Source organism: Triturus cristatus, chromosome 10 (genome assembly GCF_964204655.1).
Source record: "Triturus cristatus chromosome 10, aTriCri1.1, whole genome shotgun sequence".
Taxonomy (NCBI): domain Eukaryota; kingdom Metazoa; phylum Chordata; class Amphibia; order Caudata; family Salamandridae; genus Triturus; species Triturus cristatus.
Window position 1 is genome coordinate 1,141,106,424 of NC_140593.1, and position 19,722 is coordinate 1,141,126,145.

A 19,722-nucleotide genomic window follows, 5' to 3' on the forward strand; every position below is an offset into this window, starting at 1 on the left:
GGATTCCTGGAGGGGTCAACCCACAGTGGTCTCGGACACTGGAGCGCTAGGGGTCCACGCTGGGACTTGTGGGGTACAACTCGAACGCGGGCTGTAGACGGCGGTTGCAGTGGTGGTGTCAGGCGTCTGGTTTCTTTGTCCTTAGCAGGCTCAGTCTGTCTTAGGAGTTTCTTTTGAACAGAGCTGCTGTTTACTGGAGATCCTGTCTTTCTTGAAGGCAGTCAGTCCTCCCAGGGTTCTGGAGGTTGCTTGCTGCAGGACAAGGCGACATTTGGAGCAGGATCTCTGGAAACGGCAGACGGGCCGGTAGGGCTGGGGCCAAGTCAGTTCTTCTCTGCAGTCTCCTCTGCTGGGTGTCTTCTTTCGTCCTTCTTTGTAGGTTGTGGGAATCTGTCTTCTTGGTTCAGGGCTGCCCCCTAAATACTGTATTTAGGAGGCGTTTTAGGGGTCTCAAGGTCAGTAGTCAATGGGCTACTGACCTTAGGGTGACTACACACTTGGTGTGCTCACCCCACGTGGGGGAGTGAGCACAATTTCTAATCCTGATTGGGGAGTGCCTGCCATCTGCAAGATGGCGGGCACTGAAGAGTGGACTTCACCTCGCCTCCCCCACTGGAGGGGTGTGGGTGGCAGAGGTGGACACACCTTCTGGGCTGGCTAATTTTTCCCACCTGTTTTCCTGCCGAAAAGGAGGGGAGACAGGAAGGGGGCCTCCTCCTGATAGCAGGAGAGGCTGGGGGTCGCATTACAAAGGCTGCAAGGCCTTTAAAGCTCCCCTGCCACAGATGGCTCTTCCTGGCCTGGGGGAGGTGTGAACACCTCCGCCCAGGAAAGGCTTTGTTTTTGGGTTCAGGGAGCGAAGGCTCCCACCCCAGGGGTCCAGAAACAGGTCTTGTGGTGGCAGGCTATTGTGTACCAGTAAGGGAACCCACCAGAGGCTGGTTATTTTTCAGGGAGCATCTCTAAGATGCCCACTGAGTGCATTTTTCATTAAATCCCATACTGGCATCAGTGTGGGTTTAATGTGCTGAGAAGTTTGATACCAAACTTCCCAGTTTTCAGTAAAGCCAAACTCCCAACACCATATACTCTTAATAGCATTACTGCACTTACAATGTCTAAGAATTGGTCTACACACTGTAGTGGTACAAGGCGCATGCACCTGTACCCTCACCACTGGTATAGTGCATACAGCTAGAGGGGTGGCTGACCTATGCCAGGGCAGTCAGTTGTAGGCATGCCACACAGGGATGTGTGCCATGTCGACTGTTCACTTTGTTCAGCACAAAAAAAAACAGCCTGCAATGTGTGGGTGTGTGTGTAGGTACAGGGCCTCTAAGGGTGGCACAATAAGTGTTGCTGCCGTTAGAGACCTTCCCTGGCCTTGGTACCCTTTGCAAGAGAGTGACATGTGGCCAGAGAGGTGCCAATTGGGGGTATAAGGTACAGTTTTTGGGAAACAACACAGGTCCCGGGAACCTGATTGGTAGGGACCCAGGGCATATCAAGTCAAATTGCATCAGTAGTCTGGCAAAAAGTGTGGGGGGGGGGTTACTGCAACAGAAACCCAGCTTCCTACAAATAGCAATCATGCTTGCCCCTAGACTTCATGAAAATTTTGAAGGAGTTGACTCCGCTGACCAGAACTGCCTAGGCCTTCAAAAGGAAAAAAGGTTCACTGTTTGGTGACTTAGAAAGGGAGAATGTAGGAGGCTGTACCTTTCTTGTATAACCTAATTCTGCCTTACATGTTTCCTCTGCTTGACTTTCTATTTATTTTCAACGAACTTCCCATGTTTGGTTTCCCCTCCTTCATTAGCATCTTAATTTATTTCATATACCACTTTTCTGCTTCCCGATAGATGCAGGAGAGTAAATCAGACAATTTGATATACAGCCTTTCTATCTTGCCCATCATAATAATCTGCCTGTGATGCGGACTGCAACTGTGGCGCAACCAGTTTCCTTAAATTAAAAGGACATACATGATTGTTTGTGTTTTATATTTCTACTTTTGCTTAGGTTCAGCTCAGGTTATTTCATCTCTTTCCCCATCGTCCATTTTGCATTTATCCATACTACATTTCTCCAGTCTGTTTGTACTTTACTGTGGTAATATTGTGAAATATTTGACAAGAGGTTTTTTTTTTTTTACAGATTCTCTCACAGGCAATTTGGCCCGCTCCCATTCAGCGATCTGATGGTTAAGCAGTTTGATTTGAAAGCTGCCTACTGCTTCCCTTGCTTGCCAGTATTTATTCTACATGGCATATGTATTAAGACCTTTGATCAAAATACTTGATGTATCACTGAAATAGGAATGGAACATATTGCCATGCCGAGAGCCTATTGAGCAAAGAATTAAACATGAACAAATCTGTCCTAAAATAGAATCGAGCATCAAAGACTAGATATTGTGTGGTAGAATAGAAGAATATGCTTTTGAATGCTTTGGCAGTGGGAACTGAATTATCATTTTACAGTACGGGGTCTGGTATGGTGCTAGCAGTATTACTGCTTTTGCGCAAATATACATTGTCCCGCATGTGTATTATATATAAAGTAGGGTCCTTTCCCTATTTGCTCTCCATAAGAGTTGGCAATTATGAGCTTCCATAAGAGGACCAAAGGAAGTAGGAAATTTCATGAACTGAAGTAGTGTGCCCGTGTTTATTACAGAGTGAAGAAAAAATCCAAGCTTGATGAATTCACAAATGACTTTGCCAAGGAGCTTATGGAATACCAGAAAATTCAGAAAGAACGCAGGCGGACCTACTCCAGGTAAACTTGTTTTTTTCTGTTTTAATTGTGTGTCAGGTAGTAAGTGCTGAATGCAAAAACAACAGTTGATGGACAGAATGCAGAACAATGTCATACATTCACCCCAGTACAGAGATCTGGGCATAAATCCATCGTTTTTTTGCTCACCATGCCATTCCAGCTTGAACCCAGCCATATGCAAATCAGTCTTGACCCTGTGCCTCATGGGAACAGTCCAGCCCGTACTGCCAAGCCAGGTCCTCCCTGGACTAGAACCAAGCATCCTAGGACCGGTTTCGGGGTTTCACCCCTCTTTAGCCAGGATAGCTTGATTCCAGTGGCATGGAGAGCACGGGACTCACGTCTGAGCATACCCGTCCCACTCGGGGTGACAAATGCAAAAACAAAAGTTGATGGACAGAATGCAGGACAATCTTACATTCACCCCAGTACAGGGATCTGGGCCTAAATCCATAGTTTTTTTTGCTCGCCATTCCAGTTTGAACCCAGCCATATGCAAATCAGTCTTGACCCTGTGCATCATGGGAACAGTCCAGCCTGAACTGCCAAGCATCCTAGGACCGGTTTCTGTGAAAATTCTCAGTCTATTTTTGTACTTATGTCGGAGTAAATCATACTAAAAGTAACACATTGGCTTGCTTGGTATCTGCATTAATGTGCCTGGGCAGATCAGTATTCTAAAATAAATGTATGATGTGTGTAAGAATTTAGGTGCCTTGCTGCAAAATACTGGAGTTGCAAAAATGCAGGATTAGTTTGTGTCTTCTTAGGTTACACTTTTGCAACAGGGTTTAAAATTAAAAGCCTTTATAAGCCAACTGTAAATTGATATGCCCAGATATTCTTCATTTTCAGAGTTCAGATCACAATACACTTTTACGAAACAGTTTTATTATTTCAAAATTAGCGATATGCCGTTTGGTTGGGTCTAATACTATAAAAATGATTTAAAGGCCACCAGGCTCCACTTGCATGTTTATAGTCTTTTGGTGTCACAGGTCTTAACTCTTCACTTTGACTCCGCAAACTTTGAGAGATAATTCCAAATCAGCTGGCCTGGAACAAAATTAGAGGAGGTTTGTGAAACCTAAAACATGAAAAACCACTTTATATACAGAAATGCTTCTTCAATAATCGGAGAAATCTGAAGAAATAAAGTGTGCAGGTTAACCATCAGCAATGTCTAGAAACCTTCCAAATTCAAGTCTTCGATTATCAGAGTGTGAGAGGGAATATTGACAACCATCTTCCTCAATGCAACAAATTAGAAAGACAGTTCGGTGCTAGTAGTGTACGGAGTGGATACATGCTCATATGCAAAACAGTCATCTGCGTAGCATTCAGATGTAAAGTTCTTTAAGGCCTCTTCATTTGAACAGACTATTTCAATGTCAGTGGGGAGGGGGCACGTATCAAATAAATGTTAATGTTACTGGGCACTTATAAAGCGCACGGCTACTTCCAGGACTGTCTCGGCGCTGAGAGAAAGAAACCAGCGACAGAACATAACCGGCACACATATATCAGCTACTTATTGTGAAAAAAGTCAGGTTTTTAAACCACGTCTGAAGCTGAGACGATCCTGAGCCTGGCGTAAAGATAGAGGCAGGCTGTTCCAGAGTCGAGAGGCTACCACCTGAAAGGAAAGGGTGTTCTTGCTACTTTATGGTTGCCAAAATGACACCCAAAGAAGTCTATAATTCTTACTGGATTTGAAAACTGCAAACATTATTAAACTGAGAAGTTCAGAATGTTGGTCTTCCCTAGCTACCCACCACAGAAAAAACACTGCCATTAACGTCATACATGTTTTCCCACTTACACATTGACAGAAAAAAGTGCCAGCATTTTCTTCAATATCACATGGCTTTCTCTGACGTTATAGAGCATCTCTGGGTCCTCATAAGTCAATATATGTCCCGGTGCAGCGACTAAAATTGTTGGTGGCTCAGCTAAACCAAGGGAAAACAAGTTGTTCTTTTTTATTAGAATCAATATCCTGTATAATGGAAGTGCTTTCCAGTTCAACCCAATCCTTATTTGGCGGTAGTAGAGTGGAAGGGAACATGTGCCGCATTTTCATAGCCCAGGCATGTATGTAGGTGAGACCTCTCCAGGAATGCAAAGACCGACAAAACTGTCTAGTAGTAGTCAGAGGATTGTCAGAGTAAGCTGATATTGGCATAGTCTGTTCACAAATCTCTCCCTTGGTTGTGTCAAAAGGAACACTTCAGGTAGGGTCTTTCCCGAAACAAATTCTTTTGCAGTCTACTGTGATGAGTGAATCCCTGGGAGGGCAGAGAAGCTTATGGGCCCTGCACCGTACCTTGTCAGAGAAGAAGACATTTTATTGCAGACTATCGCCACCCATCCCATCTGTCCATGCTAATAATGCAAGAATTCGTATCTGTGGTGAATCTCTAACAGATGGTTGCAAGATCAACTTTTTTAATGCAGTTTCTCTTCTGCGCACTAGTAATTGTATTTGCATTGCTAAGGTTTGGAAATAAAGTGAGTTGTTTCAAATTGTTTAGCAACAGGGGAAGTAGAGTATGAGCTCAGTTCATGTGTAGCTAATAGCCAATAGGATATGACTTGAGGTGTTTCGATAGGCTTATGTTTTAGAAGTTGCATGTACATAGTCTCAGGGACTACATTTTCAAGCAGGCTACTACAGCATACAGGCTAAATCTTCATCAAAATGCACAAAGCCAATAATGGAGTTGAATAGTTCTGCACCTGCAACTGTTTGGGCCTGTTTGTTTCCTGGAGATGCATAGGAACAGTACTCTGCTCGGTGCTTAACGAAGCATTAAGGTCACAGCATTGATAACTAGTTCATTCAGATTGTGTTCTCTGCCTCACCTCTCAAGGCTAGGACATTGATCTCTGCATGCTATTTAGGAGGGCTTTGTGTCATAGCAGGGAAACAATGTTTTCTGTCTAATGCCTACCTTATAAGTACTTTTGCTTCATAGTAATTGTACTATCCTCATGTTTGTCTAAAACAGAGGCAAAAGAACGGTTGGTGATGGGGACAATTGTTTCATACTTCCACCTTTGGCATCCATGAAGCAAACACTGGACAGGTGCCCTGAAATAAGAGAACAATTCCTAGGCATTGTTCTTGCTCTGGGTTGTTCTTTCATATAACGTTTCACAACTTCAGTAAAAGCAAAAAACTAAATTCACATTCACCAACCCTGAAAAAGCATTTCTGGAAACTTTCACACATTTGATATTTGTAAGATACTCACCTGGTTATTAATTCATACCTTGTTGTCATTGCTGCTGGATATTATTTTACTGCTGCTGCTTGAGTTTTCAATCAGGGATTTAAACATGTTTGCACTAAGGTATGTTTTTCAGTCAATGAGACAATGAAGACCTCTAGGAAAGTGAATTGCTGATCTCTAGATGAAAGCCAAAGTTTCCCTTACTTTGGCACAAATACACTCAATAAAATGGAATTGAATCCAACACTTTTTTTTTCTATTATTCCTAGTGTACCTTGTGTGAATTGTTTCCATCTTCATCAGCTGAAAGTTAACACTTGCGTGCCACCACCTTTCTCCCTTCCTACTGTTTTCGCAAGTGGAAAAGAGGCACATGATATTTGCTCTCCAATATTGGATCTTTCAGATTCACATGCCTGAACCACTCTGTCAAAGAGCTGGAAGTCCTCTGGTGACTTTAAATAGCAGTGCTTAACATTACAGTGCCTGAAAGGCTTCAGAACAGCATGGAACTTACTGGGCCAAAAACAGAAGAAATGAAAGTACATCCAAAGGCTTTGCCTGCAGCGAATCACCCAGATGGGCCTAGCAACAGGCAATAAACTTAACTCCGCATCGACAATTAGTGGATGGATGACAAGCTGCCAAGATGACATTTGTCACTTCCTTAGGAAGGTCAAAACCACCTAACCGATTCCACTCAATATTCAAACATATTGTTGGGACATCAGGTCTTCTTAAAGAGGACGACTAAGTGAAGGAAGGATGTATAGGCTCCGATGTTCGGAGTATGAGACCCACCGATCCCAGTCCAGGGCTGTCTGGACCAGAGTCCTGTCCTTCCTTAACATCAAAGAAGCAGTGATAGAGGGTGCAAAAGCCAAGGGAAGGCGGAACACTTCTCTTGCAGAGCCTTTAGGTGGAATTTCAAAGGGGGCAAAAGACACAACAGTGTGTGTTTTTGGAAGAAGCAAACAGGTCCTACCTCGCTGGGAGAAGACACCCTGTACTACCTCACAGTGCGGAATCTACTCGTGGTTGGATAGATAACGGGCAGAGCTTCTCCATCCTGGCATTCAGGGAGCCTGGGAGATCCTTTAAAGATCCAGCTACCTCCACAGTAACAGTGCTTTCTGACACAGCACACAATATTCCACTCTGCCCTGCTGATTGCAGTACCACATGACCTTAGTGTTGTCCATCAGGACCGGGAAAGGGTTACCTGAAATGGACAGCAAGAAAGAATTGAGGGCCAGTCGTATGGTGCGTAACTCCAGGAAACTGACAGTGTGTGGCTGCTCCACTGGACACCAAAACCCCAGGTTTCCAACTGGCCTGCATTGCATTCCTGACCTGAGCCAAGAGACTAGGTATGTCACCACCGTCAACTCCAGATAGGGTAACGAAAACAGCTATCTGCAAGTCATTTTCGACCCTACAGGTACCTCTGCAGTTCTAGGACTGAAACGTTGGTGTTGAGAGGAATCCCTAGTGCTGATCCTACTGAATGCTGACGCTCCACTGCAGAACCCACGTGTTAGTGAGTATCAGGTACCCGCAAGATGCATGAGGCCACGAGACCAAGAAGTCTCAGAACTGACCAGGTCAGAACAAAGGAATGAGCTTGAAACATTGGGATCATAACCGGAGTGTTCCTGGTTCGATAAGCAGTGTATAAAGGCCTTGAAAGCCACTGTGTGTAAGACCGAACCTATAATGGAAATCCTCTGCACCTGTCGAAGAATGTGTTTCGCATAATTGACAGAGAATCCCAAGGAAGAAAGTGATCTTACAAGCAAACTGAGAACTCTCATGCCAAAAGTGTAAATGCATTTTAATTTACTGTCAGCCTGGGCTGTTGGAAAGGTATTCATTTTCACTTTACCTTCCGAAGCCTGAACCGTAGGACTCTCCAATGTTGAATAGTGAGACTAAAAGCCTGGCTTCCTAGGAGTTCTCCTCCTCCTCCTCATCATGCGGAGGATTCTGAAAGCCTTGAATTGCATCAGAATCAGTTCTAAACATTTTCTGAAGCCATCCATAGTACTGACTTTGCGACAAAGGTGCAAAGTCCTTAAGACCAAGGATTGTACCTTCATAATCTCTTAGCAAGACATCAGCTGCGATCTAGCCGAACTCCGTTCTCTATTTTAAGTGGTTTCAACTCTGATTCGGTGTGTTACCAAAGGTAAATGACATGTTCATTGAAGTGCCTGATCACTCATTGGAAAACACTCAAACATAAGCCGATGAGTTGAGAGTACTTTGAACTCTCCTCTCCTCTGAGAAATCACGTTATCACTTTGTACTGTACGTCCTTTATAATGAAAACCCTCAGGACTGAGCTAATTTGTTGAAATAAATTTTAAACAAATTGCTGTCTTTTTCCAGCCCCATGGGCACCCTCTGCTATCAAAGAGTTTTGTATAAAGGAACTAGACGACAAAGGATTTAGACTTCGAAACCACCTGGCGGAGTCCTTCAAAGAAGGGGTATGTGTGAAGGTACACCCTACTCCAAATGTAAATATATATGACCAGTAAGGTCGTGAAAGTCACCTTTTATACTGTGGGAGTAATATTGGTAGTGTGTTGGAATTGTGTTGAGTAATATTGGTGTAGCTTAAAAGGTCAGGTGACAGTTGCACTCTCAATCCAGACTTAAAACATCCCTGTAGGTTAAGGGCTGACTTCCTTCCATCTGTGCTGCTGCCAGAGAAAAACACCATAAATTGTCTAGTTATATTGGACACTTAAATAGCATTACAGTGTATCCATCTGTGTGTGCTCCTGAAAGTTCAAGCACAGACAGCTGTATTAATAAGCAAAATAATCACAGCTGTGTAAATGGCAAGCACTTTTTGGTGGAAGTGCACAACGTATGCCCTATCAAACCTTCATGTACCCTTTGCTCCTAACTAAAGCCCCTCTTGTGATGCTCATATAATTGTCTGGTGACAGCTGCGCTAACCAGCCAGACCTTAAAAAGTTGCAAAGTGTATTATTCAAACTGAAGGTTCAGTTTAAGAGCTTCCTCCTCTAAGTAACTGTCCTTTGTTTCATTGGGGCCCCATTTTAAGAGCCCCACGAAGACTGGCAAAAAAGACACAGAAGCCTGCCTTGAGTCTGAGTAAATAGCACCAAGAACGTGGCCACCAACCCTAACATCAACTGCTGCAGTGACACAGGAGCTTTTCAACAAGACCGATCTGTCCCATGGGTGGCAGATGATCAACTATCCGCACCTTCCACTTTGGTGAAGAACTTTGTCAATGCAGGCCGGTCAGCACCTGCCTTCACCTCATCAGAAATTAATCTCTAGTCAGCATCAGCCTTATCCACAGGTCACCCCATCACCTTGAGGGCACAGTCGTCCGCACCGCCTATGCTGTTAAATTGTTGTACTGTGGCTGCAAAAGTCAGTGAGAGGTCACATTACACTAATCTCTGAGATGGACCCTACATATATATTCCTTCGAAGGATACACCGCCTGGTAAGGCCACTCCACAACCTTAGCCAACATTTTTGACACACAAATTCAGGAGGAGACAGAACCAGGGACCATTTCAAACCATTTGCAGTCTGGCCCGTTTTTAAAGTGAACTCTCAGTACGAGGATGAAGAGGAGGGTATAGGTCAAGATCATTATAATGATGATCACGATGACCAGCGATGACACTTGTCATAACATGGAAATAACTGCTGGCAAGATGGTACCTCAACTTTTATCAAGTATGATCTTTTATGATGGCCATTGTTAGCAGTATCCACCAATGCTTAAGATCAAGGCTTCCACCTCAGCAGCCTCTCCTACTTCATCCAGTTACTCCTCGCTGCCAAACGGAAGCAGACACCACAGATAAAGCAGAAGATGCAACAAAAGGCAATGGAGGAGAGTGTAATGTCTTTTGCTAAAGTAAAGAGGAAGCTGACTCCACTTCTGACTAACTCGCCCCACGATGACAACACCAGGTTTCACTCCATATTGAAAAGTCTTTCTAAGCATTTTGTGCTACTGATTTCTGGTAAAGAAATTGGTTCCTTTACGTGGCAGGAAAGCTAGTAAAGTCCCTATCCATCTTTGATCACATCTGACGGAAACAGTTTAAAATCGTGCAACACTTGCAACTGTGGGCATGCTGAAATCAAGTTTGGATAATAAGTATAAGGTGTACCCACCTTTTATTCTGGGCAATCAAAGGAAAATTCTGTAAAGATGTAGGCAGCCCAGAGACATCGGGCTACCCCTGTAAACCCTGAGAGATGGGACTGAACTTCAGAGACATAACATTCTCTCTAGAGAAAAGATTAAGGAATTAATTTAATGGTTTTCGGTTTGCTGCTTACAGGTGCAAGGTTACAACTTCCCGCACAAGAGATAATCATTCCTATGGACAGCTATACTGCAAAAGCACACTTAAACACAAGGATTTATTTAATGTAACTTATTATATATTAAAATGTCAAGTCCATAGCTCATATTAAATATTGCTTGTGATATTTGTATAGTAGAGTGTTCCTTGCGTCTTTATAGGAGCATAGGCTTGACACTTAAAGCAAGAAGTCAGAGGAGGCGTAGCACATTCTTTATACCAGCCTTTATTAATTGGCTGCTGACATTACTTTTCACAACTAGTGTTCTTTGATTTCCACTTACTTTTATGGAAATTGCCTGCAAAGAATTTCAGAAGACTAAGGGTTGCCAAGTCTCCATAGTATGTCACAAGACAGACGTCACCAAGCCAAAGGCGCTCAAAGCCATTTTTCTAGAGGGAAAGGGCATCATCAGTGGTCAGTGGCTGGGACTGCTGTCCTAGGTTGTTGTGGATGCCTTAGATGCACCTTTTTCCGGCAGGAAATTCAGAATAAGGTTCTGCATATGCTCTTTGATGGTATGGCTCTCAGCCTCAACAACACTGAAACTGACACTGGTTTTTGGGTGACTTTTGTGGCAAAGAAGGTATCCTGCTGTTTTATAACAGAGTAGTTCGGCAGACTAATCCCAAATGAATCCCCAAACTACCTGCCTGATTTTCACCTCAACCGAACATTTCAGTACGACTCCTCAGCTTTTTGATGACTATGGACATCATCAAAAAATGTAACCCCTCTCCAGCAGGGAATGGCAACTGCTATTGCTTTGCCACAGGAAAGGCAAACTGTTCTACTGGGGCACACTGATGAAACATTCAACAAGAAGCATGGCAACAACTGCAATCTTCTATATGAGAGTACTTGTGGTGGATACAGACCAGCAAACTAAAAGAGCTGTCACATACTTACAAAGTACTACTGTTTGGAAGCAGAGACTGGAGAAAGTTACCAGTAGGTTGGGCAACTATTTTCCAGCTATTTCAATGTGTTGTAACACATTTATACAATTGTTGGGATGCTCGGATACAATTGTTGGGATACTGCTCGCTTTTTTAATTCAAGCATGTGATTCTCTAAAAGATCCAATGTTAATATAGAAATTACTTACTCATCACTAATTAAAAAAATTCCGTATTTGTAAAGCGCGAACTACTCACCCTTACGGGTCTCAAGGCGTTGGGGGCCGTTCTGGAAATTAAGTGAGCTATGGTGCTGAGCTGAGCTGCCGCCGGAGACGGGGATCGAACCGTGAGCCCTGTGCATCAAAGGCAGCTGCCCTGGCACCTGCACCACACCTCTCCACAACCTTCAGTCTTCCATTGTTAACATTCAGCTAACATTATTAACATTCATCTGTTAAAGTTGAACAAACAGAAGTTAGCTTAAAAAATAAGAAGATTGATAGTATCATTTTGCATTGTGGGCAATTCAATGCCTAAATATGTGCAGAGTTGAACTTTTCTCTTTGAATGACTTTGTCGGGGAGACCTGTGTTTGTGGCATATGAGCTGTAGATCATATGCTATGCATAGATCACCATCTAGTGTTGGGTCTGGATGGTTGCACTTTGTTTTTCGTCGAAGTCTTTCCAGTCAAAAGGCAGGTGGGTCCTCCTTTCGGTAATAGTGCGCATGGGCATCAACTCCATTGTTAGGTAGTTTTTTTCCGCCATCTGGTTCGGATGTGTATTGCTGCGCTCCCGTTTGGCACAGTTTCTTGGTTCCCTTTGACGCGCAATCAACTACCCTCAACTGCATTGTTATCAAACGCGGTGCGCCATTAATCGCGTTTTGTGGGGGGGGACTTTGATCAGAAAACTTGTGGCGGGCCGTCAGGCATACCCGCGCTGACCGCACTAGCAGTCGATGGAACGGGCTCCCTTCAAGTTATGTCTGCGGCGTTCTGCTAAATTTCCACGCACCGACTTGCACGAAGTGTGCAACCTCTGCTGTCCCCGTAGAACGACTGCGACGTGTGCCGATCGTTTTGATCAAAAAAGACACTTTGTGACCGTCGGTCTCGACGCCACGAGATGCAACACCAGAGCGGCTCCACGCCGGACATCTTCGGGGTAGATTCCGACACAGAACAGCAAGCTCAAGGAGGCGAAGAGGAAGAACATTTCTCTGTGTCGAGCGACTCCGACATGGAAAAAGAGCAGCAAGTTACTCAGGGTCAACATACCATGAGTAAAGACACCCCTTTGCCACCTCAACAACCTAAGACAAAGGCTCCTGTCCCTCCTCTGCCTTTGGGCCAAGGTCGGCACCGACAAAAGGTTTCCGATGCCCTGCCCTCGGGCCAAGCTCCAAAACATACAGAGAGAAGCCTTCCGGCTTGGGCTCGCGCCGGCACCACTCCGGTGCCGAAAAAACACCTTCGGCACCAAAACCCAAATCACAATTATACCGTTGCCGAAGACTACCTTCGACAACAAAAAGGCTCGGAGCTGAAACCTTTGACGCCGAAACTAAAAGATAAAGATACTCTGTCTAAAGAGTCTCGACCCGATGCCCCGCCTTCGGATCCGAAGCAGAAAAAACTTGTGATCAACCTTGATACAGGACCTATCCATGCCACTCTTCCAAAAAAACGGAAGATAGACCAGCCAGTGGACCAGCCTGAGGACTACCACATTCCTCTCAAAAGCAAAAGTGTGGGCACTAACCCTTCTCCACCTTACATTCCTCCTTCTTCCCCCACTAATCCCAATTTACTTATTACACCATCAAATTCACCTCCACTTACACCTGACCCACAGGATGACGGGGATGAGGATGAAGATCAGGATAGGCCACAGGACATTGACCCTTGGTAGGATTATCATACTGACCCAAGTCCAGAGAATGACCCTGATTTGTATCCATCTAGACCCTCCCCACCTGACGATAACATTGGGTAGTATGAATCCGTAACAGGGCTGCTCAATATCACAAGGTGGAGTTGCATAAAGAGCCTTTAGAAGAGGATTTCCTCTTTGGGACACTTAGTTCCTCTCAGAGAGCCACTCATACCTTACCTATGTTAAAAGGTATGTTGAAACACACAGGCGAGATATTTAAAGATCCTGTGAGGGCAGGAATAATTACACCTTGAGTGGAGAAAAATATAAACCTTCACCCACCGACCCTGTTTACATCAGAGGTCAGTTGCCTTTAGACTCTTTGGTGGTATCCAACGCCCGCAAGAGAGCAAACTCACAAACCACAGGTGAGGCTCCGCCTCCTAATAAGGAGTCCAACCTTATTGATGCCTCGGGCAAAAGAGTGGCTTCACAAGCTGCTAATCACTGGCGCATTGCCAACTCTCAAGCTCTGTTGGCTCGCTATGATAGGGCTCATTACGATGAGTTAGAAAAACTCATGCAATTTTTATCTGACAAACAAAACTAAGGCTAATGACCTTATCCAAGAAGGTAAACCAATCACTAATAATTCAATCCGGTGTGCCCTGGACGCAGCAGATATAGCAGCTCGTACAGTAAACACCAGTGTACTCTTACGCAGACATGCTTGGTTGAGAATCTCTGGATTCAAGCCTGAGGTGCAAACCTCCAACAACCATTTGATAAAGAACATCTCTTTGGCCCAACGGTTGATACCTCACTGGAGAAGATGAAAAAAGACAAGGAGGTCGCAAGGTCCATCTCGAAAAACACGCTATAGAACCAGTCCCATTACAGTATCAGGGGACCAGGGGTATACTCCTTGTACTTTTTAATTCCCAAAAAAGACGGCTCTCTCAGGCCCATACTAGACCTCAGAGAACTAAATCTATACAGTCAGTCGGACCACTTTCACATGATTACACTCCAACAAGTGCTCCCACTCCTTCAGCCAGGCGAGTTTCTTTCCACTCTTGACTCAAAGGATGCCTATTTCCATATTCCCATTCACCCCGCTCATCGGAAATACCTCAGTTTTCTGGTAGACTGCCAACATTATCGATTCAAGGTCCTCCAATTTGGAGTAACTACCGCACCCAGGGTTTTCACCAAATGCCTGGCAGTGGTTGCAACTCATCTAAGAGGACAGCACATTCACGTCTTCCCTTACCTAGACGACTGGCTCATAAAAGCCAGCTCGCAGCAAGATGCCTACGCCACACTCAAAGAACAGTCTAAGTCCTTCACGACCTTGAGTTTGCTGTCAATCTCACCAACTCTCATCTCCAACCATCCAATGCACAACTGTATCTAGGAACCACAATAGGCACTCAAAAAGCTCTTGCGTGTCCCAACCCAGTCAGAATCTGCAACATGCAGACTCTAATCTCTGTTTCAGTCACAACACTTGTTATCAGCTTGAGTGTTCATGCAATTGATAGGAAAGATGGCGTCTTGCATTCTAATCGTTCCTTACACAAGACTCCAAATGCGTCCCTTCAGGAATGCCTAGCACGTCAGTGGAACCAGGCTCAAGGTCAGTTATCAGATCTAGTGTTGGTAGACGGCCGCACTCATCGCTCTCTGCAGTGGTGGAGTACAAAAAACCTTTCCAAGGGGCGGCCATTCGTCTACCCGGTTCCACAAATAGTGTTAACAGCAGACGCTTCGCTCACTGGTTTGGGAGCTCATCTGCAAAAACATACTATTCAGGGCATGTAGACTCCTCAACTAAAGCAACTCCACATAAACCATCTAGAACTGCTAGCAATTTTTCTAGCGTTGAAACCTTTTTAACTTCATCTGGTAGGCAAAGTTGTCCTAATTCGCGCAGACAACATGACAGCAATGTACTACATACAACAATGGGGAGACACACACGCCCCAGCTCTCACAGTTAGCTCAGAGCATCTGGAGATGGTCCATACCTCACAAAATATATCTCCTTGCGGAACACGTTCTAGAAGTAAACAAGCACGTTGCAGATCTGCTCAGTTGTCAACGACAACAGATCCACGAATGGGAACTCCATCCTCAGGTTCTCCTCCCGTTCTTTCAAATGTGCGGTTTCCCAGACTAATAGATCTGTTTGCCACCCACTTAAACGCAAAATGCCCAACCTTCGCATCCAGGGATCCACACCCATTGTCCAAAGGCAATGCACTATGGATGAACTGGTAAGGGATATTTGCTTAAACTTTTTCGCCTCTCCCACTCATTCCATTAGTGGTTCGGAAGCTCAAACAGCACTCCCTGACACTAATCCTAGTTGCTCCCACATGTGCCCGTCAACCCTGGTTCACAACCGTCTTGGAGTTGTCAGTAATTCCACACCAAAAACTCCATCTCACTCGTGATCTCCTCATTCAGAACCATGGAGGGATAAGGCATCCAGATCCCAGTCATCTCAACCTTACGATCTGGCACATGAAATCTTAGAGTTTGGCTACATCAATCTTCCACCTGATTGCATAAATATCATCAAAGAGGCTAGACTCCCTACCACAAGGGCATGCCATGCAGCAAAATGGAAGCAGTTTCTGATTTATTGTAATAACAATCAAGTCAATCTGCACGACGCTTCAATCCAAAACATCTACAGCGTTCCATTTTAGCGTATACATCCATAAGCTTACATCTTGCTGCGATAGCCACATATCTGCAAAACAGACCGCATTTGTCTCTTTCTAGACTGCCTGCGATTAAGGCTTTCATGGAAGGACCCAAGAGTCATTCCTCCCAGACGTCCACCTGCTCCAGTGTGGAATCTCTATATCATTTTTACAAGACTCATGGGTCCGCCTTATGAGCCATTGCATAGATGTGAACTGCAATTTCTCACTTGGAAAGTAGCTTTCCTCATAGCTATCACATCTCAAAGGAGAGTGGGTGAGCTTCAGGCACTAACAGTAGAAGAACCATATTTACAAATACATCAAAACAAAGTGTTTCTTAGGATTAACCCCAAATTCCTACCTAAAGTCATTTCTGCCTTTCAAATCAATCAATCTGTTGAGTTGCCCGTGCTCATCCCTCAACCAGATTCCGTGCCAGAACGTGCTCTTCACACCTTAGATGTAAAAAGAGCGTTATTATATTACATTGAAAGAACCAAATCTTTTAGAAAGACTAAGCAACTTTTTGTTGCTTTTGCTCCACCACATAAAGGCAAGCCAATATCAAAATCAGGTATTGCAAGGTGGATAGTTAAGTGCATTCAAATATGCTATGCAAAAGCAAAATGAATGTTGACAGTTCCCCATAGAGCACATTCTACACGCAAACTAGGGGCTTTTATGGTATTCTTAGGAAATATACCCATAGATGACATATGCAAAGCTGCAACATGGTCTACACCTCACACATTCACAAAACACTATTGTGTAGATGTGTTAGCAAGACCACAAACTAGAGTGGGCCAGGCAGTTTTACACACACTATTTTAAACCACTGCAACATATACAGATTAGCCACTGCTTTCGGAGATAACTGCTATATAGTCTATGCATAGCATATGATCTACAGCTCATATGCCTTGAACGGAAAATGCTACTGACCCAGTATGTATCTGTTCTTGGTATATAGAGCTGTAGAGTAATATGTGCCCACCCGCCTCCCCGGGTACCTGTTGCAGTAACATCTTACTTGGATACATGCATTCATGGAAATCTCCTTTTACTACTCTTACTAACTCCATTATCACCCTCTGCGGGAAAACAATCTAACAATGGAGTCGATGCACATGCGCACTATTACCAAAAGGAGGAGTCACCTACCTCGTGACTGGAAAGACTTCTTTGAAGAAAAACAAAGTCCAAACATCCGGACCCAACACTAGATGGTGATCGATGCATAGCATATGACTCTACAACTCTACGTGCCAAGAACAGATTGTGAGAAAGTGCCCTCTTTCTGCATGGTTGCCCCCACATTTTGCTGAATTGCTGATGTGCTTTGACTGAGTGTGCCCTGTGCAACTGCTAATCAGGACCTAGGGCCTATGTTCTTTCCCTAAAACTGCATTGAAGCCTAACCCCAATTGGCATCTCTGCCCCTGGTAAATGGTACCACAGGTACCAAGGGCACAGTGACCAGAGAAGGCCTCTAAGGGCTGCAGCACTGAAAGTGCCACCCTTAGAGGTCCCGTACCCTGACACGCACACACTGCCCTTGCAGGCTGCATGTCTTTGTGCAGAACAAAGTGAGGAGCCGATCATGGCACACATCCCTGTGTGCCATGCCTACAACCCAATGCCCTGGCATAGATCATTCACCCCTTTAGGTGGGTGCATTATACCAGTGGTAAGGGTACAGGTGCATGAGCCCTGTACCCCTACAGTGTCTGTCCATTCTCAGACATTGTAAGTGCAGTGCTGCCATTAAGACTATATGGTGTTGGGAGTTTGTCATTACGAACTTCACAGCACCATAATGGCTACACTGAAAACTGAGAAGTTTTGTATCAAACTTCTCAGCACATTAAACCCCCACTGATGCCAGTGTGGGATTTAATGAAAAATGCACACAAAGGGCATCTTAGAGATGCCCCCTGAAAACTAACCTACCACTAGTGTCCAGGCTGAGTGGCTGCTTCCAGCTGCCACCACCAGACATGTTTCTGGACCCGTGGGTCGAGAGCCTACTGCTCTCTGGGACCTGAAACAGTGCACATCCTGGGATGAGGTGCCACGCCTTCTTCCCCAGGATGAGCAGGGTTCACGAAGGGGAAGCTTCAAAGGCTTGCCGCCTTTGTGAGCTTCCCCAGGCCACTTGCTGCTCTCAGCAACTGGTCCCCACTGGTTCTGACCCCCAGTTTGGGCAGGAGAACCGGCGGGAAAAACTACTAAGGAAGGAGATGTGTGCCCACCTCTGCCAACTTCACCCCTCAGGTGGGGGAGGCGAGGTGAAGCACAACTTTCAGTCCACGCCATCTTGAAAATGGGGGAACTCCGCCAACCACGGAGAGGCTCATGCCCCCTCTTCTACTTGAGTTGGCATAATAGGAGGTGTACCCACCTCAGGGAAGGGACCCATTGGTCCTTGCCTTTTACCTACCTGTAACGCCCCTAAATCTAGTGTTTAGGGGCACCCCTTAACCTTGCTTCCTCAGACAAGAATCTGCAACAACGAGGAGGACGGAACAGCCGTGCAGCAGCTAGAAGAAGAGGAAGATGCCCATTGACTTGGCCCCAGCCCTATCTGCCTGTCTCCCCCTTGAACCTGCTCCTGCGAAATCCTGGTGTGTCCTGCAGCCAGCAACCTCGAAAATCCAGGAGGACCTGCCTGCCTTCAACTACAAAGACTTTTTCTCCGTGAACACCAGATTTGTTCAGCTGTAACCTCTGGCTCTGGGCAGACACAACAAATCCGCCCCACTCTGCACCCGCAGTTTACGGCGAGAGCTCGAGTGGGCAAACACCACGAGGAGGTCACCCCGGCGATTCTGACCTGAGATCTGGCGACCCCTGACCTGCCTCAAGCCTCCAGCCTACGCCTGCAGCCTAAATCCAGAAGGCCCACCTAACTGCGACCAGGATCTGGTAAGAAGATCTGACCCCAAAAGGCACCCCTGGATCCGACACCCCACGGCCTTGTGTGCCCAAACTGACGGTGCCTAACCAACCCCTAACTTCCCAACTTACTTCTCAAAGTGGTGGTCGCACCAAGAAGCCCTTCGTCCCCAAGCCTGCAGTGTCTTTACAAACCGGAGGTTCTCCATTGAAAACAGGACGTCCAACGTCAAAACCGCAACCAGCCGCTCCAGTGCCGCTGTTGGTGCACCTTTGGTGTTAATTTGTTTCCCCATTTGCCCTGAGCTAAAGTCCAGGAGCTTTGCTCCCATAGCCAAGTGGCCTACTAGTCAGAAGCCACCAACCGGAGACCCCCTATCCCCCATTGGATAACATTGGGCCTCAGCATTCTGCACCCGGCCGCCCTAGTGCCGCTGAGGGTGTAACAAGCGTGCATCCTTGACATAGGGGGACCCCTGAGTCTACCCCCAGAACCTCAACTCCACCTACCAAATACTTACCTCAAAATCAATAACACTATTGACCTCCATGGGATAAAACATTAACTGTTTTTCTGTGAAAAGTTTCTAAGTGTGGAGTTTCAGAAACTAAAGAAATTCTTTAAAATTGCATAGTGTAACAAAAACGATTTTACTTACCTGTTTTCAGGAAATGTCCCAGAGTAGTATATAGGTATACTACTCTGTGTAAGCCTAGTAATCTCAAGTTACTTACCTGCTATTTTACTTAAAAGCCTATTCAAGTCTATGTACTGCATTTCTCTGCATCCATACAGTAAATCAAACCAAAGTGCATATACAATTATCCAAACTGTATTTAATTGCATTACTACTGTAAAGTATGTATTGCTTACCTGTGCCAGGCTTGCTTAATTCTAGAAAATAAAGTAACTAAAAGAATATTTTTATACAAAAAC

General features: G+C 45.1%; 1 protein-coding gene across 2 annotated transcripts in view; it reads left to right on the forward strand.

Moving 5' to 3' along the window:
• RBBP6 (RB binding protein 6, ubiquitin ligase) overlaps positions 1-19,722 on the forward strand; it is a 394,678-nt gene that overhangs the window by 353,109 nt on the left and 21,847 nt on the right. For both annotated transcript variants that reach the window (XM_085629467.1, XM_085629468.1), the window contains exon 15: positions 2,680-2,781. In XM_085629467.1, coding sequence (XP_085485593.1) covers positions 2,680-2,781 — 102 coding nt within the window. The remainder of the gene's footprint in view (positions 1-2,679; positions 2,782-19,722) is intronic.